The sequence below is a fragment of the Mandrillus leucophaeus genome, unplaced genomic scaffold, assembly GCF_000951045.1.
Source record: "Mandrillus leucophaeus isolate KB7577 unplaced genomic scaffold, Mleu.le_1.0 Scaffold2204, whole genome shotgun sequence".
In the NCBI taxonomy this organism is placed as follows: domain Eukaryota; kingdom Metazoa; phylum Chordata; class Mammalia; order Primates; family Cercopithecidae; genus Mandrillus; species Mandrillus leucophaeus.
Window position 1 is genome coordinate 1 of NW_012102260.1, and position 11924 is coordinate 11924.

Sequence of the window (11924 nt, forward strand, 5' to 3'; positions counted from 1 at the left end):
AAAAAAAAAAAGAATGAATAATATAAAATAGCTCTTTCATACTTTAAAATATTGATTACATGTTAAAGTGGTTGTCAGCAAAGCCTGAGTCCTGTTCTCTCACTCTCCTACCTGCATAGCAGGAGTTTCACCTCTCACTCCACCTTCTCCACCAACTACCGGTCCCTGGGATGAGTCCAACTGCCCAGTTACAGCACCTGGCAGATCAGCAGTGCGGCCAGTATCTATGCAGGTGCTGGGGGCGGGGGTGGGGGGGCTCGGGTTCCCTGATCTCTACGTTCTTGTCCATCAGCTTCTAGGTGGCTTGAAGTCTGGGGGCCTGGCCATAGGGATGGCCAGGGGTCTGGCAGGAATGGGAGGCATCCAAGATGAGAAGGAGACCATGCAAGGCCTGAATGACTGCCGGGCCTCCTAGGTGGACAGAGTGAGGAGCCTGGAGACTGAGAATTGGAAGCTGGAGAGCAAAATCCAGGAGCATCTGGAGAGGAAGGGACCCTGGGTCAGAGACTGGGGGTGTTACTTCAAGACCTTTGAGTACCTAAGGGCTCAGATCTTCGCAAATACTGTGGACTATGCCCGCATCATTCTGCAGATCAAAAATGCCCATCTTGCGGCTGCTGACTTTAGAATCAAGTATGAGACAGAGCTGGTCATGTGCCAGTCTGCGGAGAGTGACTTCCATGGGCTCCAGAAGGTCGTTGATAACACCAATGTCACTCAGCTGCAGTTGGAGACAGAGATCGAGGCTGTCAAGGAGGAGTTGCTCTTCATGAAGAACCACGAAGAGGAAGTAAACGGCCTACAAGCCCAGATTGCCAGATCTGGGTTGACCATGGAGATAGATGCTCCCAAATCTCAGGACCGCGCCAGACATGGCAGACATTAGGTGCAATACGACGAGCTGGCTGGGAAGAACTGAGAGAAGCTGGACAAGTACTGGTTTCGCAGGTTGAGGGGAGCACCACAGTGGTCACACGCAGTCCGCTAAGGTCGGAGCTGCTGAGATGATGCTCATGGAACTGAGACATACAGTCCAGTCTTTGGAGATAGACCTGGACTGGATGAGAAATCTGAAAGCCAGCTTAGAGAACAGCCTGAGGGAGTTGGAGGCCCGGTATGCCCTGCAGATGGAGCAGCTCAACGGGATCCTGCTGCACCTGGAGTCAGAGCTGGCACAGACCTGAGCAGAGAGGCAGCGCTAGGCCCAGGAGTAGTAAGCCCTGCTGAACATCAAGGTCAAGCTGGAGGCTGAGATGGCCACCTACCGCCACCTGCTGGAAGACAATGAAGACTTCAATCTTGGTTGTTGCCTTGGACAGCCCCAACTCCATGCAAACCATCCAAAAGACTACCACCCGCCAGATAGTGGACGGCAAAGTGGTGTCTGAGACCAATGACACCAAAGTTCTGAGACATTAAGCCAGCAGAGGCAGAGTACCGTTTAGGGAGCAGGAGGCCAATAAAAAGTTCAGAGTTTAAAAAAAATATTGGTTACATGTTAAAGTGATACTATTTCAGATATGCTAAGTAAAATAACATATTAAATTCAATTTTACATGTTTTCTTTCACTTTTTAAAGATAGCTACTAAAAATTTAAAATGACATGTGGTTTGCATTATATTAATATTTCTCTTATAGTCATTATAGGGCTGCTATAGAGTATAGGGAAAGTTATAACATATTAGGCAAAATGGAAGGGCCAGTTTGTGTCTTCCAACTTATAAATGTACCTTCATATATTTACACTTAATTCTCACCTTTGGGAAACAGGTTTTTACTTTCTCAGAAAACAGAGGAAAGCTGAGTCTAGGAAGGTCCAACACTCTTTAGGACAACTACCATTGTTGATGAAAAAAATGGGTGAGGGTGGACTTCCTCAGAGTGTAAAAAAGAGTATCATCTTTCCAGAGATGGCTGCATTTGCTTTTTAACAGGTCTCCCACCGTCTACTCTTGACCTCTTCTTATCCATTCTCATAGGATGATATTTTGTTAATGAGATTTTGATCATGTGTCAATCCTCTGCTTAAAATTCTTTATGGTGTTCCATGGCCTTTTAACACGGCCTAAAAGACCCAGCATGCTCCGGTTCCTGCTTAAACTCTAGGCTCAGTTCCTGAGTACTAAAATTGCAAATTTTAACAATCCTTTCAGGTCTTCAAAAATACCAGGGTCCCTTTCCTCCTGCTTCACAGGTTTGTATCCTCAGCCTATCCCCACACCTCCCTTCACTTTTAACCAATTCTTATGGGCACTAACTTGAATAGGGTGGGCTTTTCTGAACTCCCCAGACTGGGGAGGTCCTATGTACTTAATATATGTCATCCCATGACTAGTGAAAACCATTTTATCATATAGATATTTATAAACATCTAATAGACTATCTGGAATTGGTAGATACCTAATCTACCAATCTGCCATCTACTTATTTATTCCCAAGGAGAATGTGGCTACTAGGTGGAGTGGGAAGCATCGCTCCACGTAGTGGAGAAGCTCTGTTACTTCAGTGGGAAGCTGTTACTGGTTAACAGAGATGGGACCAAGGAAAAGATCTGCTTGGTGATGGAAAAATAAGATCGAGAAGGCCTCAGCCCATCTCATTGGGAACTTCCTGGGATGGACTGTTGGAGAAGCCCTATTTGTCCCACAGGCACCATGGCAATGGGGTTGAGGCCCCTGGGTTTGTCACAATCCTACAGAAGAGAGGCAAAATTCTCAACTCACCTGAGGCAGGCAGCATTTGTCTTTTTTCAGAAGCAGACTCTGAAGCAGAGATTTGCATGCAGGAAGTTTATCGAGAAACATACAGGAGAACAATGATTGTCAGGGAGTAAGAGGAGCAAAATGGGGCAGAAGAAGAAATTAAACTATGATTTAGTTGTCTCAAATGACTCAGTCAACCCAATGGGACCTCTCGAGCTAGGATGACTCTTCAGTGTTGTTTAAGATTAAAGAAAGAGAGTCAAGATTTTGTATTCTGATATCAGCCGTCACTGGGTGTGAACTGAGCTGGAGAAGGAAAAGTAACCTTTGGCGAAGGCTCTCTCTTTGGCCAAAGGGGAGTGACTTAGTTATGAACTTCCAGTAGCTGACACCCCCAGTATCTGAAAGAATGAGCACTTTGAACAACAGCATCCTCTAAATAATTTACTGGGATCCAAGATTGTTCTGTGAGAATGAGAAGTCTGAGCTCACAGAGCAATGTGAAATTTCCCAGCTCACTGCATGAGGTTTCCTAGCACACTGTCAGGATATACAGGCTTACGGGTAATGACCAACACTGCACAGACATGATCCATGTGGTTACGTGCAGGAGCCACTCCCTACTTGGCCTCTCTGCCCAATCACCCATCCCTGTGAGCTGTATGTATCCTTAGCTCTGTGCCTTTCCAGCCAATCTGGGGACTAACTTGGGCTTTGTCCAGGTTGTCTATGAGTCCTCTGGGACCTGCCAATTGGTAATAACATCCTGCTTGCCCAGTGGTGCTCACAGTCACCATCACAGCCCTGGGAAAATATCAAGAATAAACTTTCTTTTCAGATGAAGATGACAGAAACAGTGACAAGTTGGTTCACAGGAATTCAGCAGTGGAAAATGAGGTCAGTTTCTGGGTCTATAGTTGGGGGAAGACTATTGCCAGCTGAATTCTGCCCTTCTCGGAGCCCTTGTGACAGGGGTTATTTCTCGGCTTGTCTAGTGTGGCTCTCCCAATACCTCTGGTCTGACACGTCTTAGTAGTCTTAAGCTTATTTCCCTCTGACTTAGAATAGTTGTTCTCTCCCGGCCTGACTCCTCAAATAAACTTTCTCCTCTTGGCTTCTACCATTTAGATGCTAGTGGATATGGAGGCTTTTCTGTGAAATGTGACCTGTCCCTCTCTCTTTAATCTCCTTCTTAACAGTGGTCTGGACTCTATGAGAGTGGGGGAAAGGGAGAGAAAAGAATATAGATGGAAAAGGATTAGGGGAGGGTTGAGAGTTAATCTGTGAGCCTACAGACACCTACCAATGTCTTTAAGCCTTCATGGTCAGCCTGAGGCATTCACAGGGCCATTTGGAATGGTCCTAGGTGGCATCCTCACCATATGTATTGTGCATGTAGATACAGCTGATTTGCTACCTCTACCCAAGTCTTGCTGGAGCCAGTACTCACGTTTCATAACTTTGGAAAATTTTAGCTGCACAGACCTCAAGGGATGCATTTGATGTCCCTTTGACATTCAGAGACCGCTGTGCAGCCATTCTGAATAGAAAATCCTCTTCATCATTGTTACCCACAAACTAGGGCAGGAGGTCGTCATGGTGATTGAACTGGAGACTTAGGGAGTTCCTGGGGCTGAGCAGGGAGGGCTGTAGTGGAACCTTCTTGAATTTTCCAGAAAACTCTTCATGAAAATTCCCAGACCTTCCAGAGTCTGAAAATTTTCTCCCTTTCCTAGTTCTTTCTGTGTTGTGGAGTCTCCCTCCAGGCTGATCCAAGACTTTAAAGGGCACATCATCAAAGAGAGCCCAGAGACCAGGAGGACACTGCCCTGTGCCAGGCTTACTTTATTATCCATGTTGTGAGTGGAGCTCTGCCTCCTAGTGTTTGATTTCTGTATCTTCCTCTTTTATTAGGTCATTATCATGGACCCGCTCTTTCTGTGCCCTCCCTCCCCTACAGTTTCTGTAAGTTCTTGCCTCTTGTTTTTCTCCCACTATCATAGAGTTCAGGACACTGTTAAGAAGGAGATTGAGGAGAGAGGGCCTGATCATATCCCATAGATGGAGATTCTCTTCCTGCTAGAAGCAGTGCAGAGTGATTACTAGGGACCAAAGGAACCCTCTTATTACTGAACACATCCAGGATTTCACCACCTTCTCTTATGGCAGAGATTCAGCAGATCTCTTTCTGCCATGAAGCACCCAGAGCATCACTTAAGGTGAGGAATATTGAGGCTCAATCAGTGACCCCCTCAAAAGACACGCCACTGTTTGCTACATGATTCCTATGCTTACATTTAGCCTCTGCCTTATCACCTTCCTGTATTTCTCAGTCTTTTAAGACACTAATACACTTATTTATTTTTTAATCTAATCATATGAGTGTTTACTTATTCAGCCAACATTACTGATTACCGACTAGATTGAGGGTGCTTCTGGAGCTCACCCTGGGGTTGCTGAAATAAGTAATGCAGAGTCCCTGCTCTTTAAAGACTGACATGATGACTGGCTTAGAGTGTGAGGTCTTAATGCAGGGACAAAGTGGTAAAGGCGTTATAATAGGAAAGAAAAGGAGATATGTCATACTACCTTACAGAATCTGAGCACAACTTCACAAAAGAAAGTTTGCTTGGATTGAATTAGATGAATAAGTACCAATTGAACAACATCTACTCTTTGGTAATTGTCCTCTGCTTTGTGGTTGAAGAACTAAATACAGCTTTGCCTTTAGGTTCCTGGGAATAAAGTCCTTTCTGCTTTTCCTCTAAGAATCATAGAGGGACCTCCTGTTTAATAATAATTAATTACAATTTATTTTAAAAAAATTCAAGAGCTTTAAGAGTACAAGTGGTTTTGGTTACATGGATGAATTGTATAGTGATGAATTCTGGGCTTTTAGTGTACCCATCACCTGAATAGTGTACATTGTGCTCAATAGGTGATTTTTTTAATGCCTTATCCACCTCCCATCCCCCCCTACTCTGAGTCAGAAATCAAGTTAAAATAAGTAAAAAAAATTAACATTTACTAAGCAGTTGTAGACTTTTACGCTAGGCTTATGAGTCATACAACACAAAGTAGAAGCAGGTTATACTCAGTTACATGTGTCTCTGCTTCTCTGCTTCACCCTCTGTAGTTTGGTTTTAGCCTCACTGCTCTGCTCACACTACTACTATTCATGTCTTGAGTGCCTTCCAGAAATGCACAACTGTTCTCTGACTTCTTAGCTAAAAAATGAGAAATGGGCTGAAGTGTGCAACAGAAGGAGGTAGGCAAAAAAGACAATGGACTTTCTACGTGGAATGTTAAGCAATGAAAGGTGAATTTTTGTAAGATAATGAGATTCCCCTGGATGTCTCAATAAAAATGTCGTTGTTATTTCAAGTTGACTCTAGAAGAAAAACAGAAAAGCCTGGGAGATATATGCCCACGTGGCATTTCAGACTTTATAGCTATCATATTCAGAGTTTTGGGGCAATATGATTGTCATCATTAATTTGTACAAAAAGCACTCTGAGTAATCTATAGATGCATTATCCACAAGAACTAAGTCATTCTTGACTTTTTAATCTTTACACGCACATGTGCACTACCATCCCAATAGAGAAAAATACAGTTATTTCAGACGACTACTGTCCTTTAAGGACAAACATACAGACATACACGTATCCAGTTTCAAGTTTTTTTCTTTTAGTATTTCAAGGGTGAATCCTATGGACAAGGTTAAACACAACATCTTGCTACTTCATGTTAACATGGGGTTGTCAAAGACACTGAATTGTTATCATGATGAGAGGTAAACATATCAAAAGTTTGAAAAAGAGAAGGAGAGTCATGGAGACAAAGAAGAAAAGAAAGAAGCCTGTGATCTAATTCTCAGTCATCTTCTATTGCTATCATTAAAATAATTATAACTATAATTTGTAGACTAATTTACATATCAAGGCTTTACATACATTACTTAATTAATATTTACAATAAACCTGTAAGATTGATGTTATTTATAACATAAGGAAATCAAGACTGAGAGAGTTTTAGTATCCTGCCAAGGTTTTATTCCTAGAATATGAAATGGACAAAATTTAAACTAAGTCTGTTTTCCTCCAGTGCCTTTATTAATCTCACTACATTGTGAAATGTTCACCATGCTGTCTTATAATTATAAAGTATAATAAGATATGTTTCTTTAAGAAAACAAACCGTTAAGACAATGATAGAATTTCTAGAGATATGTCAGAAAGTTATGGATAATAAAGGAAGATTACAAAGTGCTCTGAACATAATCAGTATTCATCTGACACAGGCAATGAGTCCTTTTAAGGGGCGACAGTGCACTTTGAATTTTGAAGGACCAACTCAGATAAAGGAATTTGAAGACAGATTCCACAAAAGGCATAAGTAAGCCTAGTGTATACATATAACTCCAAGAATGCAGGGATGATTAGTAAAATATATATGTAGAAATATATTAACTGTAAGACAAAAGTAATGCACAAAAGATAACTTTTGATAACCTTTTATGCCAGTCTCAAAGTATGATTTTATTCCATGCATTAAATTCACCAAAGGATTTTAATCTTAGGAGTAATATGTGAGATCTGCATTTTAGAAAAAAATCCATGACTTCAGAGTTGAGAGTGAATTGGGAAGGTATTTATGGCAAAGGCAGACAGATGTTATGAAATAGTCCAGGTGAGAGAAGTTGGGTGTGAACTAAGGCAGTGATATTGAGGGTTGAGAAGAAGGAGTGGATATAAGAGGGGTTAAAATAAAGTCAATGCGAATTGGTGAATGAATGAAAGGGGATGAGGATTATGAGCAAAGACAGGTTTCAAGTTTTTGGCTAGGGTTGTGTAGGTAGCTAGGGATGTAATTCAAAATTATTGCCAAAAAGTAAGTAAAACAAATTTGGGAAAAATAGGTGAATTAATCCAATGTTGAATACATTGAGGATGTGGTGTACAGATATTCATAAAGCAAATGGAAAAATGAATTTATATTTCAGAAGGATATTTGGGTAAAGAAACATAAATTTGGAAGAAATAAAAGTATATAAACAGTTAAAACCATGGGAATAAATGAAGTCAATTAAGAGATAATTACAAAGTAGGGAAGAAAGGAGAGGATGGATCCCTGGAATCAATGACATAATAACATAGAGAAAATGGTGGGACTGAGGCTACGGGGGGAATAACTCTAGAGTGCCATGTCATGGAAACAGAGGAAGACTATTTCAAAAACAACAGATTGATTTACAGTGGTCGTTAATGCCAAGAGGCTAATAAAAATAACTCTTTGAAGTTGACAGTTCCAAAATATAAGCAACTGATTAGTAGAGTTTAAGTATCTCTCCAAAAGCAACTTATGTTTACTCTTATCTCTAAACAAAACTAAGCTTGTATTAATTCAGACATGTGGATGTCTCACCTGTAAAACAATCATCTCCACCAAAGGAGATTTTCTTCCCTGTAGCTACCTTTATTCCCTTCGGTTGCAGGTAAAGTCACTTTATTCTTCTCATGATGGTGGCTGCCCAATTTGGACAATGTGATAATGTAGCAGGAATGCAGAAATCATGACTTTGGTTTCTTTTTTCTCTTTCCTCTCCAAGCCGTTGAAAATACTCCTTATCAATTCAAGCTGGAGGCTACCCCAGCCTTCTTTTTTCCTGGTAGGGATTCCGGGTTTAGAGGAAAGCCAGCACTGGATCACACTGCCCCTGGGCATCTTTTACCTCCTTGCTCTAGTGGGCAATGTTACCATTCTCTTCATCATCTTGATGGACCCATCCTTACAGCAACCTATGTACCTCTTCCTGTCCATGCTAGCTGCCATTGACCTGGTTCTGGCCTCCTCCACTGCACCCAAAGCCCTTGCAGTGCTCCTAGTTCATGCCCATGAGATTGTGTACACCGTCTGCCTGATCCAGATGTTCTTCATCCATGCATTCTCCTCCATGGAGTCAGGGGTACTTGTGGCCATGGCTGTGGATCACTATGTAGCCATTTGTCACCCCTTGCACCATTCCACGATCCTGCATCCAGGAGTCATAGGGTGCATTGGAATGGCGGTGCTGGTGCGGGGATTACTAGTCCTCATCCCCTTCCCCATTCTGTTGCAAAAACTTATCTTCTGCCAGACCACCGTCATAGGCCATGCTTATTGTGAATATATGGCTATTGTAAAACTTGCCTGCTCAGAAACCACAGTCAACCGAGCTTATGGGCTGACTGTGGCCTTGCTTGTGATTGGGCTGGATGTCCTGGCCATTGGTGTTTCCTATGCCGACATCCTCCAGGCAGTGCTGAAGGTACCAGGGAGTGAGGCCCGCCTTAAGGCCTTTAGCACATGTGGATCTCATGTTTGTGTCATCCTGGTCTTCTATGTCCCTGGAATTTTCTCCTTCCTCACTCACCACTTTGGTCACCATGTACCCCATCATGTCCATGTTCTTCTGGCCACACTGTATCTCCTCATGCCACCTGCACTCAATCCTCTTGTCTATGGGGTGAAGACTCAGCAGATCCGCCAGTGAGTGCTCAGGGTGTTTACACAAAAGGATTGATCTGAACATATTCTCATTGTGTCCTTCAGAGGCTCCTTCTGAGGACATAGCCGGGAGCCTACGACTTGTGTAGATTACATGAATACAGACCATTTGCAGTGAGTAGTCCTTCTAGTCTTACTAGTGCCATGCTAAAGAACACCTACAGATACTTGGCTTATTGGGATGTACCTGGACACCTGGATTTGTGAATATTTTTGCTGTGTTTTCTTTTGTTCTCAATTTCAACATTTCTCTACTCCTTGTGTCAGTAGGACTTGGGGATAGGAGAAATAGATGATAGCTCTGAATGTGTCATCTTTCTCACCTTTGCCCAGTGGTAGGCTGTGGTACACTGTCTGGAATTGTGCAGTTCCACCCTTTGGTTGTTTTTAGGTTTAGAGTTTCTTCAAAACCTCTAAGTTAGTGCTGGGACTCCCAGATCATTGGCTCCTGTTTACCAATAGGGTCTCTTCAAAGCAGCTGAGAAGGTCACAATGTAAGAAAATAGCATTTATTGCAATATGGATATTACTTATTTATTTAAAATAAACATAAGTGGAGAAGTTATGGTAATAGGTTCTAGGAATAATAAAATACAATTTCCATTTTCAAGGAAGAAATCTGTCTAGTAAATTTATTTTAAAAGATGTCTCTTTGTATTTTGTATTTTTAACTTATTTATATCAGTGCTTTGGATAAAGAAGGAATGAGACCAAGTACTGCATATATGTTTGTTTTATAAATATTCATTTAAAACCCCAAAAATAACCATATAATTATTAGCATCTAATAATTATAAAATGTGCTGGATTCCAGTGTAGGTAAACATAGCTATAATAAATAAAGCAATAAGTATAGTAGCAGTTATGGACACTTAAAAATTAGTTTCTCTTTTGGAAATAGGGCATGTGGAGTAGTGTCAATTAGATCTTCCATTTCTGTTAATAGGAACTGGGTGAAAAGTTAAAAGACAACTGCTACAATTGATATATTGCAACCTGTTTGTTGATGTTTCCCTAAGATCTAGCTTAATTATTTCTGTTCCTAGAAGGTGACACATTTTGTTTAGTCATGGAAGAAGTCAAGTCATTGCTACCTTGAGGTAAGATGCTCAGGTGATAAGATTTATTTTGGGATTTCATATTGGTAGGAGGGATAGAGTTAATAGTTGGTTTTTCTAGTTTCTCTTTTCATAGTAAATTTTACTCATAACTAATACTCTGTCTTAGAGGCTTAGTATTAGGCCTTTAACTTGGCCGTTGCAAGTAGATGAATTAGGGAGGACTGGTATGAGCTGTTTTTATTGCAGGAGGAATTATGCATTCTAATCAGCTTGATTCCCAGTGTAGGGCTGAAACTCTGGTAAATTGTCCTAGAGAAACTCAGGCTATGATGTGTGACATCTATTGTACAAACTCTCTTAACCCTAGAGAGTCTAAGCTTCATTTTGGTAGGCTATAATAGGAAGTCATTTGCTTATCTTTCCATTTAGACCACTTGCTGATGCTTGCGGAGTGGATATGATAATAGGATCTCAGGCAGCTTTCTTGGATCACAAGACAGAAATGTGAACTGAAGATGGAAGGATAACAATACAGAAAAGCTTTGTTCCTGACACTGTCTGGGCTACCAACCATGACTTGAACCTGAAACGGAAATAAACCTGTATCTGGGTTAACCTACCATATGGGAATCTTTGTTGCAACAGACCAACCTACAGCCTAAAAAGTATACGTTTTTCATCTCAGATCTTCCAAGTGGGATATGTATTCTTTTGCCTGAAGTATATCTTTTAGAATTCCTCTTGTAAAGGTTTGCAGGTTTTTTTTGTTTTAAAATGTCTTTAATGCAGGGTTCTCTGGTACGTCATAATTAGGAAATATAAGGGGAACCAGAGGACAAAGAAGAGACTCTTAATTACCTTCTGTTAATTCTAAATCTTTGCAACTCTTCCTACTACCTTATTTCACCTGGACATGAGGCAATTTAATTTGAAAATTAAACTCCAAGCACAATTATCCAGCCATCTGAAAGACATCACAAAATCTCATAAATGGAACGTTTGTGGAATATAAAATGCAAAAAGAATGAGTGACTGTTTTCCAGGTTTCTCTCTAAAAAGCAGGTCATAGTCTCTTATACAGGTTAGGCTATGGTATTTAAATACAAAAAAAGAGAGCATTTACTACCATCCTTACATATCCATGAGGCAGGTCCTGAAACAGATTAGAACATGTTTTCTACTTTTGAAACACAATAACCCCATCCATTGCATCCATTGCTCCCAACAATCTCTGCCTAACTGTATTAGTGACCCTTCTTCCCATATGGAAAAGCAAAGCAAAGGAGAGGAGAAACCGGAGAGAAGAGAGATGTATTTACTCCCGTATGTCCCCCGTGTGGTGAGAGGAAGAAGAGCCTTCCTCTGTGGAAGTATAAAGTGCAGGGAATGAGTTTTGTTCTAATAGGCGGTATGAGGGAGGCTTCTTATCTTCTTTTGAGTGAGGGGACTTTAGGCTTATTGCTAATGTCACATGGGGGCAAAAAGTCATGGGGAGCAGGGGCAGGAAATTTTTTTTTTTTTTTTTTGGTGTGTGTGCAGGGTCATAGTCTCTTATCAATACAGAATTAAATTGGAAAACATTAACAATAAGATAGCATGAAAATAGTTAAA

At 41.2% G+C, this 11924-nt stretch overlaps 1 protein-coding gene and 1 pseudogene across 1 annotated transcript; both read left to right on the top strand.

The window, feature by feature from the left end:
- Nucleotides 1–316: 316 nt before the first annotated feature.
- Nucleotides 317–1419, top strand: LOC105540511 (annotated as a pseudogene).
- A 6859-nt stretch (nt 1420–8278) lies between these two features.
- Nucleotides 8279–9238, top strand: LOC105540512 (olfactory receptor 52L1). The gene has a single exon (XM_011981182.1). The coding sequence runs from the start codon at nt 8279–8281 to the stop codon at nt 9236–9238; it is 960 nt and encodes a 319-aa protein (XP_011836572.1).
- Nucleotides 9239–11924: the final 2686 nt, after the last annotated feature.